A 13447-nucleotide genomic window follows, 5' to 3' on the forward strand; every position below is an offset into this window, starting at 1 on the left:
AGCTGGAGGGGCTCTTGGCTGCCTTCCTAGATGGTGAGGGGCTCATGGAGCTCTAAGTAGCTGGGGAGGGGGAGGGGGCTGGAACAAGAAATCCAAGTCCTGGATGAGTCATGGATGGAGTCTGTCCTACAATAATAAGAAAAGGGCTGGACTGGGAGGCAAAGAGAGGCCTGGGGGGCTGGGGTGCAAGCCCAGAGGGGTGGGGGCTAAAGGATGGGCTGGGGGAGTGGGGTGGCCCTCGGTGGTCCCTGCCCTGGGGTCTTGGCTCTTGGTTTCCACTGTCCTTAGAGCTCTGCCTTTCTCCAGCTCTTCGTGTCAACCCCTTGCTGGTGGGTGTCCTGGCAGCCTCTGCCCCACCCCCCACCCCCAAGCAGCTAGAGGAATCTTTTGGGGAAGAAAGCCTGATCACATTATTCTCTTCTTTGTTCCCTCCCATGGCTTTTCGGGGGCCCTAAGGAGAAAAACCTCCCCCACCTCTTCTTGTGTTCCTGTCCCTCCCACTGTGCCTCTTTTGTGCCTCCAACCGTTCTCCTGCCCCAGGACTTTTGCACATGCTGTTCCTTCTGACCGTAATGCTCTCCTCTGACTTCTTTCACTAGTTCATTCTTTTCTGTCTTCAGATCTCAGCTTAAGTTTTCAGAGGAGCCCTCCAAGACCCTTGGAATCTATTGGGTCCCTTTGATATGTGCCTTTCCATACCACAATCTGATGCTTCGTTATTACGACACGATCCCCTACTGCCCTGTGAACTACACGAGGGCAGGGCCCGTCTGCCACGTCCACCCTGCTACTCCCAGCACTCAGGACACTGTCCCTGGCATACAGGGGGTGATCAATAAATGCATCTCTGCCTCTTGTAGGACACGGCCAGGGCTCATGACTACTGCCTCACAGCAGACAGGGGACGGAAGCAAAGCAGAGATTCTTGGCTCCGTGGCACAGCTGAGAAAACTGAGATTTGGATGATTTAAGTAACCCCCCCCATGAACCCCCAGGGAGTGAGTTAGTGGGCGGGCAGGGACTTGAACTCAGGGCCCTGGATATATATCATGGGCTCCCCTACCAGGAAGCAATGTTAGCAACAGTCTAAGACCTGGTATCAGGAAGCTCATTGAAACATCACACTTTCACCTCCAAGAAGAGAAGGTCCTTGAGGGATAACACCAAGTCTTTCCCGTCTTTTCTCTTCCCACTGTTTACGAACTGGGCAATGATGCCCCAAGCTTAAGATGGCTTAACCTGTGTTTCCGTCCCCCTCCATTTCATTTCTTTGAGGAACGTCTCCCCACACCGTGGAGTCCTAACAGAGGTACCATCATATGCTCTCACGCAAGGGTGGGCATAGAATCTATTCCCATGAAGCAGAATATCCTCGCTCCCCTGACCATGGTGATTGGCTTAGGAATAGCCATGGGGCCCAGACAAGGCCAATCAGGGTCTCTTCTTTAGGCTTAGTATATAGATGTGGCAGGGGGCGGGGCTGGTGCCAGGGGTGCTGAGTTGAGATCCTGTAGGCCTGGAATTCCTATCGGCCATCTTCCATGGGACAGGAGAGAAACTACCAGAAGAATGATGCCAGATATCTGGCACCCATTCTCACTTTGAAGACCCTAAATTCCCCCCTTTTTTTTTTAATTAGGTTGAGTTGAACTTCTGTCATTTACAACCAAGATATGGGCAAGGCCAATTTCACCGAGGGCGGGCCATAGGTTGTTTCTCTACTCGTCAGCTTCCCTGTTCTGGGTCTTTGCTTCCGGGCCTGACAATAATCCCTGTGCCTCCCCTTAGTCCCAGCATCCCGGAGAGGAGCACACTCCCTCGTAACCCAGACTCAGGCAGCTCAGCGCTGTGTGAACCGCGTCGTCGGCAACAGATGTCAGAGACGGAGTTAGAAGGGCAAGCAATTTGTTGGGGGTGATGCCTCTGAGGATGAAGGGGAGCTGGGGGCAGGAAGAGCCCGGGAGAGCCCGCAGACCGTGCCACAGTCCTGGCATCTGCGAAAGGAAGTTAATCTTCCTTATACATCAGGGACCGTAAATAACAAATAAGCATTGTCTTAATGCCAACTCATATTGATTGGTAGTGGCTGCCTGGGCTCTGTGTTGAGGGGCGTTCCGAGGCTGCTTCTAAGTTCTGCAGGAAGTTCCATGATTCGTTAATGACGTCTACCATGGGTAGGGAAGGGGTGATGCGTGCAAATGTGTGCCGAGTGTTTGCTATTCTTATGGAAGGAACAGATAAATATGTATTGAAAATGAATGAATTCTGAAGTAGGCAACTCTCTTCCCCCAAGTGAGACCGTCTCCGGGTGAGGTGTCCCGGCACCCGGCCCTGGGGATCTCAGAATCATAGGGACAACTGGCATTTGCCGAGGACCTACTCTATGCCGGGCACCGAGCTCAGCTCTTTCAATCATTATCTCGTTGGGATTCTCCCAAGAGCCTCATGAGGAAACGATGAGAACCTCCATTTTACGCGGAGGAAATTGTGGTCCCCAAAGAGGAAGGATCTGTGCAAAGCTACCCAGCGAATCAGTAGCAGAGACCCATTTCTACAGCGCTTCCCCCATATACGCCACACCAGCATGTGTAAGACCAATGATGGCTTTCATTATTTCTCTGAATCTGGTGTAGCAAGCGGAGCAGTATTCAGTGAATCGTTTGCCAAAGAGAGAGGAAATACTTTGAACAGTCCTTGGAAAGTCCTCTGGAAAGTCCCTGAGAAATACACCAAATCCAATCCAATAGTCAAGCCTGTGTAGCTGGAGACAGATTTCACAACCATTGGCCCCTAACATAAAAACACCATTTTTCCGGGTTCTGTATTGATTCTGCTGGGTACCAGAAATGGTGCAAAGCGCTTTACAATCATTAGCTCGTTTGATGTCCAGCATGGTTTCGTGAGGACGGAAGTTACATGCTCTCTGTCTTACGAAGGATGGATCTGACGCTCAGAAAGGTGAACTTCCTTGAGGTCACACCCAGAACAGAGCCAAAGCCATACAAGGCTGTAGGTAGGTGTGTGCACATTTTTGGCTGCGTGCGGAACAGCACCAGGTCAACAGGGAGTATTTTTGGGAGAGTGTGGATGGGAACAGACGTGCAAGGATGTTGAGGGGCCCAAGGGCTGGACTGTTTTGAGTACTGATATTTATCAGCCGTTTCAGATCCAATCCCACCTTCTCATGCAGCCTAAGTTCCCTTTAGGTGACCAGCTCTTCCCGATTATGTCCAGTGTTAGGGGACCTTGCGCACACGGCCCGGTTAGAATCCCTCCGTTAAGTCTCTGAATCTGCCAGGGAGCGGCACGCGGCTTGGGATTCATTCAGGTAGCGCAGGAAGGTGGCTGACAACATGATTTCTGGGAATGGACAGCCTCGTTCAATTCCAGGCTCCACGGTCAGTACCTATCCCACCCTGGGCAAGCTACATAACCTTTCTGTGCCCTGGTTTTTTTCATCTGTAAGATAAGGACCATAATAGAATCGACTTCATAAATGTTACACACGTAGAGAAGTACTCGACACAGAGAAGGTTCTCCTTTGGCGTGTTTTTCTGTCTTGTTGCATTGCCATCAGTCTTCAAGGGTTTGCAATTCATTCCCACAATGAGACCCCCGGCGCATCTCATTTGGTTCCTGTGCTTTCCAGAGGGCGGGTCCCTAAGCCTTTTCATTGGTCCTGTGAGCTCCCGAAATTCTGCTAATCCATTGTTTCTTGATAAACGAACTCAGCGTCAGTCTCCGTTGCCTGCGACCCCAGAACACTAGATGTAGATGTCATGTCAAATCTGTCTCCCTGCAAAGCTGGGACTCTGGTCCCTCCAAGCTGCGATCCCTCCAATTCCCAGTAAATTCTGCACCTGACATCAACAGGGCTGTTCTCTCCCAAGTTCATGTCTGGGGCAGTGTTACCAAAAGCAGACTGGCTCCTGAAGGTTGGAGATGCTTGTTTGATTGCTTAATACAGACTATTGGGGGATTCTCTGGGCTGAAGCTTAATGGTATCTCGGGGCCTTTGCACATGCTGTTCTTTCTGCCCGGAACTCTGTTTCTTTCCCCCAACCCTACCTCCACTCTTCACCTAATTCCTTACCCTCTTTCAGATCTCGGCTTCTCTGTCCCTTCCTAGACCACCAGCTCCAGGATGGTCCCCCACAGTTCCCAGAGCCAATATTTGCCTTTGCCTTTGTAGCTACCACACTCAATTATTATTTTTTTCCAGTTTCTCTGTTTCCTTGTCCAACTAGATTATACATTACCTGAGGGCAGAGACTCTGACTTATTCTGGCTCAGGGCTTGGACCCTGTTTGGTCAATATATGGATGAATCCCAGATGATCCAACCAGAAATCATTTAGTTTCTAGTCTCCCTCCAAAGCGGAGGAACAATGGCTTGACCGAGGTCACAAAGCTGTCATTTTCTAGGAGAAGGAAGCCCAGAACTCGCCAACAGCCACCGTCACCTCTAAGCTTGAATTGAGCCATCTTGATGGTGTGCAACGTGGGCTTCACAGGGGAAGGACGTTGGGACAGATGCCTACTCCTCGCCACCAACCCTAGGAGGCAGATACTATCACCATCATCACACTATCGCCAGCAGCATCACCCCCATGTTACAGATGAGGAAACTGAGGCTTACGACACTTCGTCACTTGCCCAAATCGCCCAACTGGGAAGTAGACGAGGAGGAGCCTCGAACCCAGGGCTGATGCCCAGGTCGGTGCGTGCCTCACCCGGCGGGGGGCCTGGCCCGTCTGTGCAGCGGGAGCTGAGGGGTTGCGAGGACCGAGGGGAGCAGGGGAGCGGTCGGAAAGGCGGCGGGCGGCCCAGCTCCTCTTGGCAGCCGAGGCCCTGGCTGGGAGGGGGGCGCCTGCCTGTCATCCCGCGCGGCGGGCGGGGCGCGGGCGAGGCGCCGGCACAAAAGGGCTGCCGTCGCGCCGCCCCGTCCCACGCGGGGAGCAGCCCTCTACCCGCCCCTGCGGCCGCCGGCGGCCCCCGCTCGCCTCGCCCTGCCGCCAGTCTCTTCTGGCCCGCCGCCTCTCTCTGGCTCTCTCCCTGGGTCCCAGGCCTCCCCTTCCCCTCCCGGCCAGCCCGCTCCGCTCGCTCCAGGGCTAGGTGGGGGCTGGGGCTGCGCACCGGATAGACGGACCCGCGGACCGACTGACCCGGCACCAGCTACAGGAGAAGCCCGTCATCATGGTAACGCCTGCCAAGGCCTGGACCACCTGGCGCTGTCCCCTTTTGGTGGGGGTGTCAGGGCAGACCCCGACCTTTTATACTATGACCCTCGGCACCTCACCACCGGTCCGGTCCGTGTTAACTGGTCGCCGGGCGGGGCGGGGCGGGGCGGGGTGGGGGGTTGGGAGGGAGGTGGGCTGGCGGTGCCGGGTACCCCCCTTCTGGTCACGTCCTCTCTCCTCTCTGGGCCCCGTCGATCGAGGCGCGAAGTGGATGGATAAGATTGGATGACTTGGGAACTTCTGATGTCGCCCCATCGCAGGCACAGATCAGAACTGAACTCCAGCCCTTGGGCCTTAGACGAAACAGGGGGGGCTGTTGCATTTTAGACTTGGGGTGGAGGGTCGGGTATGCCCAGTGTCCCCGCGCAGGGTTTGGATGGAGAGGGGGGTTAAAGGCCCTTCCCAGTCCCACAGAGCTGGGCAAGGTGGGTTAAGGGTGCCCAAGGGAGAGGAGGGAGCTGCTCACCAAAATTTGGGGTGCTCTTGCCACTTGAGAGTCAGGGCAGGAAAGTCAGATGTGCACAGAGTCCTGACATGAGGTGGCCCCGTGGGAATCGGGTGGGGAGGTAGGCCTAGGAGGAGGGCAGGGGGAGGGCAATACCTCCACACTGCGGCTTCCTCAGCTGGCACCTCGATAAGGTTGGGATGCTCTGAGAGGTGTGTGTGTGTGTGTGTGTGTGCACCTCACGCATGCCAGTATCTGGGAACAGGGCATGAAAGAAAAGTCTGTTTTCAGGGAATCCCAGCCCAGCCCCGAACAGGCCCCCGAGCCCCGGGCGGATTCATGGGAGCCGTGGGGACTTGGAAAAGTGCTCTGAAGACAGGCCAAGGCTTTAACCTCTTAGCTGTGATCGAGCGTGTCGAATTGGTGTGGGCTTTCACCGGGTGCACGTTCACACGCGGACTTCTATTTAGAGACATGTGTGCACCCAGGCTGAGCACACCAAAACGCGTTCCACTGACCTACGTGGCCGAACCCCCGCGCCCTCTCGCGCACACAAGCCTTACCCACCTGCTCTCTCTACCGCTGAAATATGGGCACACACCGGCGTGCGTGCCGCAGACCTATTGCAAAACCAGGCTGCTAAATCCACACGCCCGCGGGACAGGTGGATTCGCACATCGCTCTTGGAGCTGTTTGACGGTAACCTTCATACGCCAATGGGTATTCACCTCTCACCACAGGCAAGGTCCTGTGCTGTGGGATTTGTGTGCAGGAGCTCGCGTAGCTCACACCAGCTCTAAGAATACACCTGCTGGTATCTCCACCCCCACAGATGGGGACCTGAAGCTCTGGGAGCTTCCGTGGCTGCCCAAGGTCACCCAACCAGAAAGCAGGAGGTAGGATAGCTGTCACGGCCACCCCAGAGCCACACCTGCACCAAGCAGTGTTTGCTAAGCTTTACCTAGTTTTGGACCTAACTCCGTGATTACTTTTTTAAAATCCAGAAATTCCTTGCTGGACGCCAAACTCTCAGATCAAGAGTCAGGCCTTGGGGGGCTCCTTGAAAAGGTTTAGCAACTCCTTCCTGAATAGGAATGACGGACAGATTTTTCTCCCACCACCCACCTACCTCTCTGCTCTCACCTCTGTACTTCAGCTGCTCTGACATTGGTTCAGAGCCTCGTATGCTTCAAGCTCCCTCCCGCCACAGGGCCTTTGCATATGCCGTGCCTGCTGGGTGTCACCCCTTCACCTAAAGAATTCTTATCCCTCCTATAAATCTCCACCCCAATATCGTGTCCTCAGGCAAGTCCCACTCTAGCATGCCATGTATCTTTCCTTCGTGGCCCCACCACAGTTGTCCTTTTCATGGGACAATTTGATTAAAGGCTATGTAGTGTTCCGAAGCAGCCCAATGTCAGAGCACCTTATGGCAGAGGGGCTTCGGGCTTGTCCAGGTTCACGTTCCCAAAATTTTAGTATCATCGTGAAATTTTTTGCATCTTCTCTTACTGGATAAGGTATTACAAAGAAAGAACACAATCTACTATTTATTCTTTGCTTACTATGTCTCTCTGAATCAACTCACTTTATAAACGTAAAGATATATTTAAACAAGACATTTTATATCAAGACCATGAAAAAATCTGTATCCATTGTCATCAATACAAAGTCACTATGAAAATGTATACCACGAAGGCGAATTTGTATCCGTCAGTTCTGGCCGGAAGAGGTCGGCTGTGGATGATTCCAAGCCAGGGGGCTGCTTTCTTTTTGTTAAAAGGAATAATCGCTCAGTGTCTGGGAGGTATTTTAAGATATACCGGCTGAACTGAGACCATCTCTTTGGTGTTACCGTGAGGACTGGATGAGACTTGGGCTAACTTTCTTTCTGTGGTTTCACATAGAGTTCACGTCCTCCCCAACTCGTCCTGTGGTTACCTGACATCCTATCCCAAGCTTTGAGAAAAACCGGTTGAATCCAATTGAATTCAGTTAACATTGCCAAAGTACTCACCTCATGGCGATCCCCCGAGGTGCCGGGCTCTGTGTAAGGACCCGAATGAGAGAAGACGAAGCCCTGGGCCCTGGCCTGGGGTCACAGTGCCCACTCACTGAGATTTCCAGGCTGGGTGATGGGCGGTGGGAGTTCCTCTCTTTGCCTGGAAGCAGAAGTGTCATAAAAGAGAGATGCGGGTTGCGTGGGTCTCTGAAGGGTGGGAAGGAGCTCACCCGATCCAGGGAGGGGCACAGCGCGAGTTCAGGCAGTGCTTTCAAAGTGGGGCACCTGCCATGGGTCCCGGGGCGGGGGGAGGAGGGAGGGGGGAGGGGGAGACTTTGGCTACACATTTATTGTTCTGCGATTTTTCGGCTTAGTGTTTGGAAGGTAATTTAAGCAGCACAAACCCGTGCTAATAAATAAAAATCAGTGGATTTGAGTCGGAAACAAATTGGCCGAAAAGACAAGCGTGAAGTAAGCAACAGTCCATATCAAGTAAAATAAATTGGGGTATGTAAACCGCAAACAAAACTCATGTGCGAGGCGCACGGGTGACTGGGAAACCCCGGGCCAGGGTGTCAGGTGTGTTAGGAGAAGCGGAAAAGGTGGGCTGGTGTGGACCGATGGCCGCTATTGGCAGGCTGAGTTGTTAAGACGGTGGGGAGCCACTCAAGACTGTTGAGCAGTGAGGGTCACAACCGGGTCTGTGTGTTAAAAGGCCATCGTAGGGGCGCCTGGGTGGCGCAGTCGGTTAAGTGTCCGACTTCAGCCAGGTCACGATCTCGCGGTCCTTGAGTTCCAGCCCCGCGTCGGGCTCTGGGCTGATGGCTCAGAGCCTGGAGCCTGTTTCCGATTCTGTGTCTCCCTCTCTCTCTGCCCCTCCCCCGTTCATGCTCTGTCTCTCTCTGTCCCCCCAAAAATAAATAAACGTTGAAAAAAAATTAAAAAAAAAAAAAAGGCCATCGTAGTGGCCAAAGGAGAGCCTGGCCTGGTGGGAGGGAGCAGGGGAAGGGGCAGAGGAGCTGGTGGTGATGTGCGCCTGTCGATACCCCAACTCTACTATTTGCTGGTGGTAGAGAGCCTTGGGCTCAGTTTCTTACCCTATGGAATGGGAATAATAATACGTATCCCACAGAACTATTGGGAAGAGGAAATCAAATAGTGTTAATAAAAGGGGGCGCCTGCGTGGCTCAGTTGGTGAAGCGTCCGACTTCGGCTCAGGTCATGCTCTCACGGTCCATGAGTTCAAGCCCCGAGTCAGGCTCTGTGCTGACAGCTCGGAGCCCGGAGCCTGCTTGGGATTCTGTGTCTCCCTCTCTCTCTGCCCCTCCTCCGCTCTCACTCTGTGTGGCTCTGTCTCAAAAGAAATAAACATTAAAAAAAATTAATGTTAATAAGAGAATGGAAAACCCTTAGGATAAAACCCGATACAGAAGCTTGCTCAGTAAACAGCTCTAGTTATAAGTGCTATTATCATTATGCTTTCTGGGTGGCAGACGGTGAGCCCCAAAGCAAAGGCCAAGGGGACGGGGAGCGAAAAGAACAAACACAACACGAAGCCCCAGACAGGTGAAGGGACTTGCTCAAGGTGACCCACAAGACGACACATGACAGACCTGGATTTCTGAATGTGGGTCTTCTAACACCTACTTGCTTCTCAGTTCACTGCATCTGGGCTGTTTTTCCAGTTTCTGAAAGGTTTTTTTTTTGTTGTTTTTTTTTAATGAGGAGCCAATTCTCACTCCTACCTCCACCCACACACAAAGACAAGGGATTTAAAGCAGGAGAAGTTTTAGTTGGACATGATCAACCACTTCCTGGCAGCCAGGGCAGCAGAACCCTGGTTTTGGGACTTCCAGCCTGGAGAAGTTCAAGGGCAGAGTCCCCGATCGTTGAGCCTGGCGGCCACAAGCTGATACCCACTGGGCTGTAGCTGACTCACAGACGTATTTGGCTTGGCTAACCTTTAAAACATTGGGAGGCTTTACTAAAATATCAGCACATCCGGCAACGCTGGGCCAAGGCAAGGCTGGGCAGGAGCTGATGAGGTGGGGCATGTGTCCCAGCCCCATGACTCCCTACTGCTTCCCGGACACTGAGGTTGACTGTGAAGGGCCACTCACCGAGGGACCGGAGGGGTGATTTTCTCACACTTGGCCTGCTTCTGTCTTCCCTGTCACCTGTCGGTCCCCTGTGGGCATTTGTGTCTGTGGCTGGTGGTGCAGACTCTTCCTGGGCTGAGTACAGAGATGGAGAAGGGTCTTTTCGAGCTTTCCCACCAACTGAGGATTACGTGGGTCCCATTTAGAAACCACGTCCCAGCTCCAGACCTTCTGGAGTCCGATCACAGCTTGAATTCTAGAATGGCCCCGACTGGAAGGACCCTTAGAGATAGATAAGCCCAGTGCCCCCATTTTATAGATGGGGGAATTGAGGCCATGGTCACCCCGTGAATCAGGCGTGGAATGTCACCTTCCCTAGATGTTTCTGCCACAGAGGACAGTAGGGGATGACAGCAGCCCTGGGACACTGCCTGCCTCAGCTTTTCCCAAGCTGGGAGGTGCTGATGCTAAGTGATGCGAAAAAGCTTTGTATCTTGCGGTAGATGGGTAAATCTGGGCCTTTAAGAAGAGTTCAGCACACATCTCAGAAAGCCCAGCTAACAACATCTGGTGAGACCATTTAAAAAGGGAACAGGCCTTAAAAACACACGCGATCGCACTGTTATTTTTCCCCCTTGATTATAAAAGCTACCCAGGCCGGTTACAGAACGTTCGGAAAATCCAGCAAACTATGAAGAAAATTAAAACGGTGCCTTACGAGGCCCCTGCCCCTCACAGCGCTCAGGGGTGACTACAGTTAACGCTTTATTTCATGGCCTCTTGGCTTACACGCGTTTTTACGCAACGGAGATCACACTGCATGGGAACTTTTCTTTTAAAAACTCCCAACAGTCAGTCGGAAGAGTAGTTACCTTCGGGGTGAGGGCCGTGCCGGGGAGGGAGCCGTTTTCTGAGCTGGTGAGATCCTGTGCGTTGACCGGGGTAGTGGTCACAGGGATATGCACGTAGGTAAAGATGCATCGACCTTGTCTATTTTACTATAAAATAATAATGGAGGCTCCTTGCAAGAGGCCGACACAGAATTCTAGAAACCCCTTTCCTCCCCGCTCCTCTCATACCCAGAGGGAACCACTGGGGACAGACACTTTTCTATGTGGCCTTGAGCTCCATACCAGGTTCCCCGAGCCCACCCAGAAGGCCCCTGCACGTCACACATAGTTCTGCGCCCCCCCCCCCCCGCCCCCAACAGGGGGCTCCTTGTCTCCTGCCTGGGAGGGGCTGGAGGGCTGAGGACAGACGGCTCTGGCTTGTCTCACCTTCTCCCTTTCCAGCTTCCCGCTGGCTTCTGCCGAGGAACAGTTAAAGGCCCAGCCCGGCTACACTCAGTGGGAAGGAATGGAAACACATCGATTAAGTTTCACGGAAATCATTTTGAGGGGCCCGCGTCTGGCCAACGGTGTTTGGGTTCCTGCGGTCCCGGGCAGGGCTGCCCGAGTGATTCTGAGGGGAGAGTGGCCAGCTTTCCTTCCTGCAGGCTCCTGGGCTCGTTATCCCGTACTTGGACAGCTTATGACGCCCTGGGGTGCGGGCCCATAGCAGGTAAAGCTCTGGCCAAGAGCTTGGAGCCCCATTAACTTGGAACATTCTTGTTTTTTACTGGCCGCCCCTTAAACGGTTACAGCGTGTGGCCAGTGAGCCAATTTGCGAAAGCCAAAGGCGTCCCATCTGTGCGCTTTAGTGTGCGAGGAGTAAACAGCTTCTTCTTCGGGCCCCGCTTGAAACGCTGGAAGACAGGCAGCTGGGAAGGCCGCCCCAAAGGCTGGTGGCTGCTCGTGGCCCCAAGACAGGCGAGGCACTGGGGGCAGGGGAAGAGAGCGCACCGGACTGGCCAAGGCTGCGTTGGATGCTGGCTCTGTCTTTCCCCTCCTCTCTGCGACCTTGGACACGATCACCTTTGGCTTCCTTATCTGCAAAGTGGGATGTTCCTTCCCTGCTCCAGTCCGATCATGTGCGGAAGCGAGAGAATGTGAGCACAGGGCCTGGTGCCCAGCAGGTGCCTGGAAGCTGTTGCTGTTCTTGGGGTAGCGGTAGTGGGTTCAGGAAGGGATCAAGAGGGGGCCTTGTCTTCACACAGAGGCGGGGACTCTAGGCCGGTGTGACAGGAGCAGTAAAAATAAAAAACAGGCGGTCGTACCTTTCCCTTTTCGTGGGACCCCTACATCCGTCAGCGCCCCGGCACCTGCAGAACAATCATCGGAGCAAGATAGGATAATTCTAGAATCCCCGTTTATAGATGGGCAAACTGAGGCATGTCATGGCAGAGATGGTTTAGTTTGCCGTTGCCCAGAGGTTGGCATGCAGGCCACGGTTGGGCCACACGCGGTCACGGACTGGAGCGAAATAACGCGGGGGACCGTGTGCTGGGAGACTCGGTCCCTTTGAGCTTCCCTCTGATCTTCTGAGGACCCCCAGCGAAAAGCCCCCTCTCATGATGCGATGTCTTTACCATTACCACCTTTCTAACGCAAAGAGACCCTTAATGAGCCTTCAGGAGGTGACTGGATGTCCTAGAAGTTCATTTGGAAAATGTATGTGTTCTCATGGCTTACTTGTTCTGCTAAAAAGTAATTTATTTTTGTAGATCAAGAACAGTAAAGATGGGATATATTTTACATAACAGATGCGTATTTGTTATATAGAGTACATTATTGATGTAACTATATACTGACACCAGGTATATCCTACAGCTCTCTAGGAAGTATATATAATAAATACAAATGGAATAATGTAAAAACCACCCAAAGCCTCGTTGGCTTATTTTCGGAGTTCCATTCTATTTATGCCGGTTGATGCTGATTTTCTCCTTTGAACACGATGACAGCCCTGGTAATGGCCAGAAACATGGCAGCAATGGCTGTGGCTGAATGGGCACCTGCGAAGCGCTAGGCCTGTGCAGAGACCCTGCGTGTCCCAGCTCATTCTGTCTCGCTCAGCTCTTTAAGGCAGGTGCGCTCACAGGCTCCGATTTCCCGGAAGTTGAAGCGGAGAGGGCTCAGCAGCTTGCAAGGTCCCATCACCAGGAAGTGGCAAGAGCCGGGATTTGAACTCGGGCAGGTGGGCTGCATTCTCATAACCAGTATGGAGGCATTTAGAATGCAATTATGTAAGCTTTTACAAAGTGAGTGGGTTCGCAAACACAACACACAGACAAACCAGTAAGCGCCCATAATGCAAATGGTACTTGGAGATGCTAAAATTCGTGACGATGCCAGTGAATGATTAAATTTCCAAAACCAAGATGAAACAAACCTAGCCCGATGCAATGTGCACAGGACAAAAGAGGCCCAGCCTCCTGGCTTTGGACTCCTACTGAAGTAGAGTAGTGCCATGTTCCTCCTCCTCAAAGTCCCTGTTTAATCTCCCCGATTCAAGGGACCTCATTTGTAAAAAAAAAAAAAAAAAAAAAAAAAAAAGTGATTTTTCTGTCTTAAATAAGCTCCTTTGCGCGGGAATCTTATTTACTCTCATCTTCCCTTACATCCCTCCGTGACAGATGGACCCAGAGCTTGCAATCAGTCTGGGCCACCCGGCCTGGCTTCCATTAGGCTTCTTAAGACTTGAAAACCATAACCCATGGGTTCTATTACTACACTGGGTCAGAAACCTCTGGTCTCGTCCAAGCTGTTTTTACAGATGGAAAA

The 13447-nt window shown here is 52.7% G+C and overlaps 1 protein-coding gene across 1 annotated transcript in view; it reads left to right on the plus strand.

Moving 5' to 3' along the window:
* Positions 1-4961: 4961 nt before the first annotated feature.
* KIAA1755 (KIAA1755 ortholog) overlaps positions 4962-13447 on the plus strand; it is a 40867-nt gene continuing 32381 nt past the window's right edge. Inside the window, exon 1 of the mRNA XM_043602396.1 lies at positions 4962-5198. Within this exon, the coding sequence (XP_043458331.1) occupies positions 5196-5198 (3 nt within the window). The 5' untranslated portion in view covers positions 4962-5195. The remainder of the gene's footprint in view (positions 5199-13447) is intronic.

Source organism: Prionailurus bengalensis, chromosome A3, assembly GCF_016509475.1.
Source record: "Prionailurus bengalensis isolate Pbe53 chromosome A3, Fcat_Pben_1.1_paternal_pri, whole genome shotgun sequence".
In the NCBI taxonomy this organism is placed as follows: Eukaryota; Metazoa; Chordata; class Mammalia; order Carnivora; family Felidae; genus Prionailurus; species Prionailurus bengalensis.